Source organism: Vigna unguiculata, chromosome 9 (genome assembly GCF_037176805.1).
Source record: "Vigna unguiculata cultivar grain cowpea cultivar isolate G323 ecotype 2 chromosome 9, ASM3717680v1, whole genome shotgun sequence".
In the NCBI taxonomy this organism is placed as follows: Eukaryota; Viridiplantae; Streptophyta; class Magnoliopsida; order Fabales; family Fabaceae; genus Vigna; species Vigna unguiculata.
Window position 1 is genome coordinate 12,908,126 of NC_140800.1, and position 11,574 is coordinate 12,919,699.

The window sequence follows — 11,574 nt, forward strand, 5'->3', positions numbered from 1 at the left end:
GAAGATGTTATGCTGTGTACCTATATTGTATGTATGGTTTATATCCCGAGTCCGCTTGGGTACAGTAAATGCTGAATGTCAGATTGGGGAATTGCCACATGGCGGCGTTGAAATTCGAGGGGCGAAAGAATGGGCCCAATTCTGTGCAGGTTTGGATGGGGGAAAGATTAGATGGTGTGTCCCTAGGCTGCCCAAGTCGCATGTCATTTCTTGTGGGGATTTCCCTAACGTCCCTCTGATAGGTACCAGAAGTTTTGTGAATTATAACCCTGTTCTGGCGCAACGGCAGTTTGGGTGTCCAATTAAGAGCTCTCCAACTCCAGAATCTTTAGTCGCCATATGGACTTATTATGAAGAAGGAATTTCTCAAGATCTAATTCGAAGAGTTAGGAGTGCCTGGGGTGAGGTTTTGCGTGCAGAAAAAGACCCAAGGCCATGGGTAATGGACGGGAAAATACCTTACCGATGATGGATTCTGGAAAGGGTTAATATGATCAAGTTACCTTTCAAATCGGACTCCCCTGCTCCGGAGCGATTGGAACCTGCTGAGTCTGAGGAGGTGAAAGGGCTAAAAGAAGAGATCGAGAAGATGAATTTAAAAAATGCCAAATTAATTAACGAGCTTCAAAGTCTCCGACATGAGTATGTGGATCTGAGGCGTGACAATGAGGAAATGACAAAAGCGTATGAAGGGATTCTTAGGCAACAAAGAGAAGAACGAGATCATGCTTTCAGAGTGAAACAGGATTTGGCCGCAGCAAGCACCGCATTAAAATCAAAGGACCGAGAGAGAGATGCAGCAGCAACATCTAAGCGCCAAAGGGATCAGTTGTGTGAAGAATTTAAGAGAGAGAAAATTGAAGCACTGAGACGGTTGCACAATGCTCAAATGAGAATTAGTGAGGTTGAACAACAAATGAGAGAGGTGGTGTCGACCTATGAGGTGAAGATGGACGAGGAGCGTTGGCATAGAGCTGAATTGGAAAAGGAACATCGAGAGGTGATCAGTCGGATGAATGAGTACACAGCCGAGCAGGAAATGACTATAGAACATTGGAAGAGATGTTTCTCACAGCTAGCTGCCTTGGCGAATGGAGCAATTGAAGAAATCCCACGATTATTAGCTGAAGCAGAGGCTGCACTACCGATCTTCAATCCGCCAAGGGAGATTGAAGCTTTCTTTAATCATTGCAAGAAGTTGATGAGGGAGATGAAGAGCATGATAGTCAGGGGTAGGGAATAGGTTTTATTTCTTTTCTTGTTTAATCAATGTAGAAGACTTGTTAATGGTTGGGTTGTATCAGTTTCGTGTTAATTTCTATGATATATTTACCTTAACGTTCTCACAGCTTTAAAATTTCCGACTAGAATAAATGTTTTGCATTCATTTTATTTCTTTTCATTCTTCATAATTCATTTCATTTAACGAAATAATAGAGCAAAATCAAATACGACGGCAAAATTTCCACGACACCCTTATCGCACACGAGCTAACCACAGAAGCATGGAAGATTGGGAAGAAGCCCATGAAGCTGTGAAGGCTGACATTAACGAGCTAAAGGATCAAGTGGGCCAAATCCTAGAGGTTTTGAAGTCACTGAAGGCTTCAGGGGAGGCCTCATCCGCTAGGGTCGAGGAGAATGCTCATTCTTATAGTACGCCTCTAGGCGCGTCAGTTCCGTTCCCCATGTACGGCTTGCCTCCGGGATACACTCCTCCAGTTGGAGAATATTCAGATGCAGAACAAACTTCTTTCTCTTTTCCTGCAGCTAACAACACACTATCGAACAGTACTCAAGGGCCGATGTTAGCTTCGACACCCGTGACAGGAGCGGAGATGAATGAGACAGTCACATTCACAGGACCGAGGATGACTGTGGCGCCCCAGCCTCCGAAAACATTCATCGATGCAGATGCTGCGACTAAAGCTGCACCACACGCTACAGTCCAAGCAATATCCACTGTTGTTGATGGGGCTAAGAGTAAGCTTGAAATTCTTGAGGAAAGGATTCGTGCCATTGAGGGTGGTGGAAGCTATGGGTTCGGTGATGTGGCGAGATTAAGCCTGGTTCCTGGTGTGATGATACCACACAAGTTTAAGGTCCCAGAATTTGAAAAGTATCACGGCACCACATGCCCTAAAAGCCATCTGACAATGTACGGTAGAAAGATGGCTGCTTATGCCTATGATGAAAAATTGCTAATACATTGTTTCCAAGATAGTTTGGCTGGGGTAGCATTGAATTGGTATACACACTTGAAGCCATCTCGAATTCATTCCTGGATGGATTTGGCCGACGCCTTTGTGAAACAGTATAAATACAACACAGATAGTGCGCCAGATAGATTGCAATTGCAAAACATGGCCAAGAAGGATACTGAGTCTTTCAAGGAATATGCACAACGGTGGAGAGAGTTGGCTGCTCAGGTTGAGCCACCTCTACTTGATAAGGAGATGGTGGCGACGTTTGTAAACACGCTGCAGTCACCATTTTATGAGCATGTATTGGGGAATGTGTCTTCCAATTTCGCTGATATCATCATCATAGGGGAAAGAATAGAAATCGGGTTAAAAAGCGGAAAGATTGCATATGGCCCATTCGCGGCTGCAACTCCTAAGAAACCTAATTTTATTCCCGGAAAGAAGAAAGAAGCAGAAGTACAAGCGGCCTCAGTGATGCCTGTGTGGGAAAGTCGAGCTCCTACGATTAATTATCGAGCACACTTGAACCAACCTCCTTATGTGGCCAATGCAATGTCTGTTCATCAAATACGACCTCAGCAACAAGGGTTTTATCAACCATCGAATCTTTATCAACCACAACGTGCTCCAAACAGTGCTTGGAAAACCGAACCTAACTCGAATTTCAACAGAAACGCGGGACAAAACGCTAATCTAAGGAGGAATCAAGAGAGGAACTTCGTTCATTTCACTCCTATTCCTATGTCATATACGGAATTGTTGCCTCATCTCCTCCAAAAGCGTTTGGTGGCCATTTGTCCGATGAAGCCTGTGCAACCTCCGTTCCCCAAGAATTATGATCCAAATGCCAAATGTGATTATCACGGAGGGGGAGTTGGTCACTCTATTGAGAATTGTGTGTCCCTTAAACACAAGGTGGAAGCTTTAATCAACTCAGGATGGATAAAGTTCCATGAAGACAAACCTAGTGTTGAGGCTAATCCCCTTTCTGGTCTTGGGAACCCTTCGACAAATGCCATTGAGGTTAAGAAACACCGACTGGTGAGGGATGTGAATGAAATTCGAAGCTCCAAGCGATTTGTTTTTGAGACACTATTAAAATTGGGTTTGTTAAAAGGAGAATATAACCTGAGTAAAAAGTGTGGATTCCATCCGAGTGCTAAACATTCTATCGATGAATGCACAGAGTTCGAGGATGTTCTACAAAATCTTATAGACAGAAACTTTGTGCAAGTATGTCACGGACACATGGAGGATGAAGTATTTGCACAAGATGGTGCGGAACCCGGTGTGACTTTGCCAGAGCCATTGGTGATTCATTTCACTAGATCCACCTCTACCCCGACAATTCAAGAAAGACAATCTGTTATTATCCAAACACCCTCCCCATTTCCCTACAAAAGTGAGAAAGCTGTCCCATGGAAATATGGTGCATACGTGTTAGGTGAGGAACAACGGGTAGGTGGTCAACCTAGCAGTGGTGAGTCAGTGGTGAAAAATATATCAGGCATCGGTGGAATTACGAGAAGTGGTCGAATCTTTACGCCTCCAAACTTGATGAAAGATGGAGTTGGCAATAATGAATCGGCGAATACCAAAAAGGCTAAGGAACTCTTGAAAGGGAAAACCATCCAAACCGACGAGGGTCTAAGAAAAGATGATGGGAAAGAAGTATCTGATGAGGAGGCTTGCGAGTTCTTGAAGTTCATACAACAAAGCGAGTATAAAGTGGTCGAACAGTTGAATCGCCTGCCTGCTCGAATCTCACTTTTAGAACTACTCATGCATTCAACCTCTCATAGAAAGTTGTTAATGAAGATACTCAATGGAGCGCATGTGGAGCAAAATATTTCTCTGGACAGTTTTAAGGGAATTGTTAACAATATCACTGCTAACAACTACCTCACGTTTACCGATGAAGAGATACCTACTGAAGGGAGGGGACACAACAAGGCCCTCCATGTCTCTGTAAAATGCTTGGATCATGTCATAGCACGTGTATTGATCGACAATGGATCTTCCTTGAATGTGATGCCAAAAACAACATTGGGAAAGCTACCGTGTGAAGGTATTCACATGAAACCAAGTGCAATGATAGTGAGAGCTTTCGATGGGAGTAAAAGAGAAGTAATGGGAGAGGTAGAATTGCCGATCCAAATAGGGCCATGTGTCTTTCAAATAACTTTCCAAGTGATGGACATCCTTCCAGCATACAGTTGCTTGTTGGGTCGTCCTTGGATTCACTCAGCGGGCGTAGTACCTTCAACCTTGCACCAAAAGTTAAAATATGTCATGGGTGACAAATTAGTGATTGTTTCAGGGGAGGAAGATATTTTAGTAAGTGGGCCTTCATCTTCTCGCTATATTGAAGCAGCAGAGGAAGCCCTCGAGACAGCCTTCCAATCTTTGGAAATTGTGGGAAATGCCTATGTGGAGCCCTTTCCAATGAACCCACACTTGTCGCGTACTTCCCTTATGACGGCCAAGGTCATGTTGAAAGAAGGATATGAGTACGGAAAGGGGCTAGGCAAGTACGAGCAAGGATTGATGTATCCTTTAGAAGTCACCGAGAAAAAGAATAAATACGGCCTTGGATACAAGCCTACTAGAGAGGATAAGAGGAGGCTGGCGGAAGAAAGGAGAGAGCGCGGTGTGGCTCGAATCCAAGGAAAAGGACTGGGGTTAGGAAAGATTCGCATCTGTGACATCAGAGATAGCTTCCGCAGCGCGGGATGGATCAACACTAGTCAGATAGTAGCTGTTAGAGATGAAGATGAACCTGAAAGCTTGGTTTTTGTGCAGCCTTGTGCTCCAAATGCGCTACTCAACAATTGGGAGACTTTGGATCTGCCCGTGATGTTTAATTTGGTTAAAATGTAATATTTTTAATTTATCCTATTGCTTTACCCGGAGCTTTAGGATTCATGACTTAACAGGATGACACCTTTTCCTTTATGCTCAGCGTGATAATCAATTTGTGTTTGCTACCTTTGTTATCTTTGTTTGCATTTTTCATTGTTTGTTTGTTTATTTATCTTTTTTTATAAACTCAAATAATGCAGATATGATAATGAATGTTTTGAAAATAACAATGTCGATGTCCCTAACTTCGAGCACCCTGTCAATAATATGGAAGATGATTATGAAGGTGACTCCGAACCCTCCCCTGAACTAATGAGATTAGTAGAACAAGAATCTAGGGAAATAAAACCCCATCAAGAAGATGTTGAAGTGCTTGACCTAAGTGAGGGGGATGAAAAGAAAGAAGTGAAAATTGGCACGAGTATGAAGAAAGAAGTGAAAGAAGAATTGTGTGTGCTGCTAAAGGAGTTTAGGGATGTGTTCGCTTGGTCGTACAATGATATGCCTGGTTTAGATACTGATATAGTACAACATAAGCTTCCACTCAAACCGGAATGCCCTCCAGTCAGACAAAAGCTAAGAAGGATGAAACCAGAAATGTCATTAAAGATTAAAGAAGAAGTGCAAAAGCAATTTGACGCTGGATTTCTAGCTGTGGCAAAATACCCTCAATGGGTGGCAAATATTGTACCCGTGCCCAAGAAGGATGGGAAGGTTCGGATGTGCGTTGACTATAGAGATTTGAACCCGGCGAGCCCAAAAGACAACTTCCCATTACCGCACATCGATACATTAGTGGATAATACAGCCAAGTTCTCGCTATTTTCGTTTATGGATGGCTTCTCGGGATATAATCAGATTAAGATGGCACCTGAAGATATGGAAAAGACCACGTTTATCACATTGTGGGGGACATTTTGCTATAAGGTGATGTCTTTCGGGCTTAAGAATGCTGGGGCCACCTATCAAAGGGCCATGGTGGCACTTTTTCATGATATGATGCACAAAGAAATCGAGGTTTATGTAGATGACATGATCGCCAAGTCTGAGTCAGAAGAAGAACACATCCTCAACCTAAGGAAATTATTTGAGAGATTGAGGAAATTTAAACTTAAACTAAACCCAGCAAAATGCACATTCGGTGTGAGATCTGGAAAGTTGTTGGGTTTTGTTGTCAGTCAAAAGGGGATAGAAGTCGATCCCGACAAGATGCGTGCGATAATCGAAATGCCTGCTCCCAGTACAGAAAAGGAGGTACGGGGTTTCTTGGGCAGACTGAACTACATTGCTAGGTTCATCTCCCAGTTAACCGCCACTTGTGAACCAATATTCAAGCTATTGCGTAAAAACCAGGTTGTTGAGTGGAATGAAGACTGTCAGACTGCTTTTGATAAAATCAAACAATATCTACAAGATCCTCATGTGTTACGCCCGCCCGAACCGGGGAAGCCACTCCTTATGTATTTGACGGTACTTGATGAGTCAATGGATTGTGTGTTGGGTCAACATGACAAAACTGGAAAAAGAGAGCATGCCATATACTACCTGAGCAAGAAGTTCACGGAATGTGAACAGCGATACTCGTTTTTAGAGCGAACTTGTTGCGCATTGGCATGGGCTGCCCATCGTCTAAGACAATACATGTTGAGTCATTCTACCTGGTTGATATCCAAGACTGACCCTATCAAGTATATTTTTGAAAAGCCCGCTCTCACTGGAAGGATAGCCCGGTGGCAAATGCTATTGTCAGAATACGACATTGTGTATGTCACTCAGAAGTCCATCAAGGGTAGTGCTTTGGCTGAATATCTGGCCCAACAACCCGTTAACGATTATCAGTCGATGCAACCCGAATTTCCGGATGAGGACATCATGACCTTGTTTGAAGATGACCAAGAAGATGAGAACATAAAGAAATGGACGTTATTATTCGACGGAGCTTCTAACGTCATGGGACATGGTATAGGGGCAATACTAATATCTCCAGAAAACCAATACATTCCAATGACAGCAAGGTTGTGTTTTAATTGCACAAACAATATCGCTGAATACGAAGCATGCGCTATGGGCATCCAAGCCGCGATTGAGTCAAAGGCAAAATTTTTGAATGTATATGGAGATTCAGCGTTGGTTATCCATCAACTAAGGGGAGAATGGGAAACTAGGGATCAGAAGTTGATTCCCTACAAAACTTATATCATGGAATTGGTGGAGTATTTTGATTTCATTAAATTCCACCATATTCCGCGAGAGGATAACCAATTGGCAGATGCCTTAGCTACTTTATCATCGATGTTCAAGATTAATCAGGATGGGGTAATGCCGATGATCCAAATGAAGAGTCATGAAGGGCCAGCATATTGCCATTTCATTGAAGAAGAGTTAGACGGTAAGCCATGGTATTTTGATATTAAACGCTATATAAAAACCAGAGAATACCCCGAAGAAGCATCTGAGAATGATAAAAGGACACTGAGAAGGTTGGTTGCAAATTTTATCCTGAGTGGGGATGTGTTGTACAAGAGAAATCATGATATGGTTCTCCTTCGATGCGTGGATGCAAAAGAGGCCGAGTCAATATTGGAGGAAGTTCATGAAGGAACTTTTGGCACACACATGAATGGACACTCGATGGCTAGAAAGATCTTGAGGGCTGGTTACTTTTGGTTGACTATGGAGAATGACTGTTGCACACACGTGAGAAAATGCGAGAAATGTCAGAAGTATGCAGACAATATCATTGCGGCACCCACTACTTTAAACTTAATGTCCGCCCCATGGCCGTTTTCAATGTGGGGGATAGATGTCATCGGGGCTATAGAGCCAAAAGCCTCAAACGGACATCGTTTCATTCTAGTTGCAATTGATTATTTCACTAAATGGGTGGAAGCTGCTTCCTACGCTAGTGTGACTAGGAAGGTTGTGACTAAATTTATAAAGAGAGAGTTAATTTGTAGGTACGGGTTGCCTAGCAAGATAATCACTGATAATGCCACCAATCTGAACAATCAAATGATGGCCAAATTGTGTGAAGGATTTAAATTCAGCATCATAATTCTTCTCCTTATCGTCCAAAGATGAATGGGGCAGTCGAGGCTGCTAATAAGAATATCAAGAAGATTGTACAGAAAATGGTGGTCACGTATAAAGACTGGCATGAGATGCTTCCCTTTGCTTTGCATGGGTATCGCACCTCAGTACGTACATCAACTGGGGCAACACCTTTTTCTCTAGTGTACGGAATGGAGGCAGTACTACCCTTCGAAGTAGAAATCCCATCCCTACGAGTGTTAATGGAGACCCAGTTGGAAGATGCAGAATGGGTTCAGGCCCGATTTGACCAGCTTAATCTCATTGAGGAAAAAAGGCTAGCGGCAGTGTGTCATGGACAGTTATACCAAAGAAGGATGAAAAAGGCGTTCGACAAGAGGGTGCGTCCTAGAGAGTTCCATGAAGGCGAGCTAGTCTTGAAAAAGATCTTACCTATACAAAAGGATCATAGGGGCAAGTGGACTCCAAATTATGAAGGCCCGTATGTGGTGAAGAAAGCATTTTCTGGTGGGGCACTAATTCTCACAAAAATGGATGGAGAGGAGTTACCGTTACCGGTCAATTCTGATGCGGTCAAAAAGTTTTATACATGATGATTCCTTGATAGGAAGTGCTACTAGGGGATATTGACATTGTCTCCAAATTTTGTTGTATTCTACTTTGTTTTTCATTCAATAAACACCATTTGTTTCTCTCCATAAATTTAAAGCAATGAATGTCACGCTGAGTTCGTAAAGAGAATAATGAACAAAAAAGAAGGGAATAAAAGTATGTGCATACTAACGAGGCATCACGGGTACATTCACTAAGAGTAGACTCATTTTTGGAGGGTGTCGTGGAAAAAAAATTAGTAAATAAAAAGGCAAAAAATAAAGCTTCATATGAACTTTATCCATGCATCCATGCATTTATGCATCCTCACCGCATTACATCTTTTGCCTAAAGATTGAATCTTGTCGGTTAAGCATTCAAGCAGTGTTTACTGACACATCAAAATCAAACTTCGGGTTCTCCTTTCATATATGGACACTCTCCCCTTAGTTTTCTTTCTTTACATCAAGGCCCTCTCCGATGGAATGGTCATTGATTTTCTTATGTTTACATCAAGGCCCTCTCCGATGGAATGGTCATTGATTTTCTTTCTTTACGTCAAGGCCCTCTCCGATGGAATGGTCATTGATTTTCTTATGTTTACATCAAGGCCCTCTCCGATGGAATGGTCATTGGTTTTCTTTCTTTACATCAAGGCCCTCTCCGATGGAATGGTCATTGATTTTCTTATGTTTGCATCAAGGCCCTCTCCGATGGAATGGTCATTGATTTTCTTTCTTTACATCAAGGCCCTCTCCGATGGAATGGTCATTGATTTTCTTATGTTTACATCAAGGCCCTCTCCGATGGAATGGTCATTGATTTTCTTTCTTTACATCAAGGCCCTCTCCGATGGAATGGTCATTGATTTCTTTGTCACATCATGATCCTCTCCTTTAGGATGGTCGAGTTTGTTTTCTTCTTTTGATCACGACCCTTTTCTTTGAATTGGTCTTGTATATGCTTGTTTTGTTTTGTCCTCTTTTCCTTTAAAACCCAAACGAAATTAGTGTTTTTATCTTTACTCATCTTTTACTTTGATAACCTATGAAAGTTAAAATTTCATACTATCAAGTAAAATCTAAGTAAAGAGGGACAGCTGTCAACACCCAATTTCGTCCGGGTAACAATGATAAAAATAAAATAATTAATTAATTAATTAATTAATTAAAGTTCAATTGAGAAGAATAAATAAATAAATAATTAAGAAAAGAAAAGAAAAAATATGTTTTGGTTTGAGAAAAATAATTATCTATTTATTTTATTATTATTATTATTATTTTATATATTTTATTTTTGTTTTGTTTTATTTATTTATTTGTTTATTTGGGCTTATTATTTTGATTATTACATTTTTTTTCTTTCTATTATTACAGCTCCTTTTTTGTTTTACGTCTCTCATTCTAGTTTAATAAAAAAAAAATATAACAAAAAAAAAAAGAAAAAACAGAGAGAAGGGAAAGGGGAAAGAAAAAGGTAACGTAAAGCCTCTCTTTTGTCAGACCCAAGCATGCTATGCTATCATGGTTTTGTATTGGGAAAGGTCTGTGGCATGGTCATGATGGCTGAAGGAGCAGGAAGCAACATCTGCTCTCAGTCTGGTCCCAAATTTCAAAATTGGAAGGTGCAGAGGGTTACATAATAAAAAGGGGAAGATTCATGAGAGGAGGGGTCTTTTTTTGGAATTACTACAGAGAGGGGTTTGGGCACTAGAAATCAGAAGGAGGGAGAGAAGGAGTAAAAATTTGGAAACGGAAACAAAGCTGTTAGTGCATTAAGTTTTATTTTCACGGTAAGTATTCTTAACTCCTCTTTAGTTTATGTTACCGTGACTTGATGTTGTTGTTGATGTTCATGGGTGTATGAATTAAAGCTTATGTTAACGTGGTTTGATATTGATGTTCATGAATGTATGAATGGTTTGAGATGAGTATAGTTACATCTGTTATTATTCATTTTGTTTATTCTCATCGCACCTGGTACAATAAAGATCAGAGCACAAGAACAGAGCACAATGTTTTTATTTTTATTTTTATTTTTTATTTTTTTTTCTGTTAAGATATGTTCTTGTTTGATCCTGTTCTCCGGGTGAGTGCTGGAAAATAACCTCACCCTCAATCTCAATCTCTCTCGCCACCATCATCTTTCCCCTCATCACCTTCTACCTGCCAAACCAGAACCCAAACACGCAAAACAACATAAACAATTATGCTTTACATAATCACATCTTCGCTGGTACCTTCATCTTCATCTCCTACCTCCACCCATCACCTAACCCCATATTCATCCTCGCCTGCAATTAACAAAGCAAAAAGAAGACCCATTCAGGTTTTCATCGTATATGAGACCCCAATTCCTTCGCATTTCATACACTCATAACCACTGTAACCATATTCTTTTTCGTCCTCATTCCCAGCTTGTTCATGAATACTTCTATTCTCCATTCCCATCAAAAATCTATCCCCATTTACCCTCTCACCATATTCACTTCCATCAACACTCAACCCGCACATGAATAAGCCCAAACCCATCTCGGCCTTCATCTTTAATCACAGATTCTGGACCAATATTTTCTCCTTCAAACACCATCACCTTCGACCTGTAATCAGAAAATCAAGCAGATGCTTCACCACCCCTCTTCGTGTTCTGTTACATCCCGAACAACATCAAACTCTCACATTTTTCCCAATCACATACATCCAATCAAAACAGAGAAGAAAGAGAAATCGCCGGCGGGTCGGAGTTGGAGTGGGCGAATCACCGGCGGCTTCGATCACGTCTGGTCCCGCGACGGTAGGGCTCGGTATCGTGGCTCCCAAAACTTGGTGATTCGCGCGAGAAGAAGAATGGAAGGCTTAGGGCACAGC

General features: G+C 41.5%; 1 protein-coding gene across 1 annotated transcript; it reads left to right on the plus strand.

Moving 5' to 3' along the window:
- Positions 1–1,504: 1,504 nt before the first annotated feature.
- LOC114163462 (uncharacterized) lies at positions 1,505–9,315 on the plus strand. The gene is given in 4 exon segments (XM_085666622.1): positions 1,505–3,642; positions 3,679–5,079; positions 5,266–8,105; positions 8,108–9,315. Coding segments are annotated over 4 exon segments (6,981 nt in total). The 3' UTR covers positions 8,710–9,315.
- Positions 9,316–11,574: the final 2,259 nt, after the last annotated feature.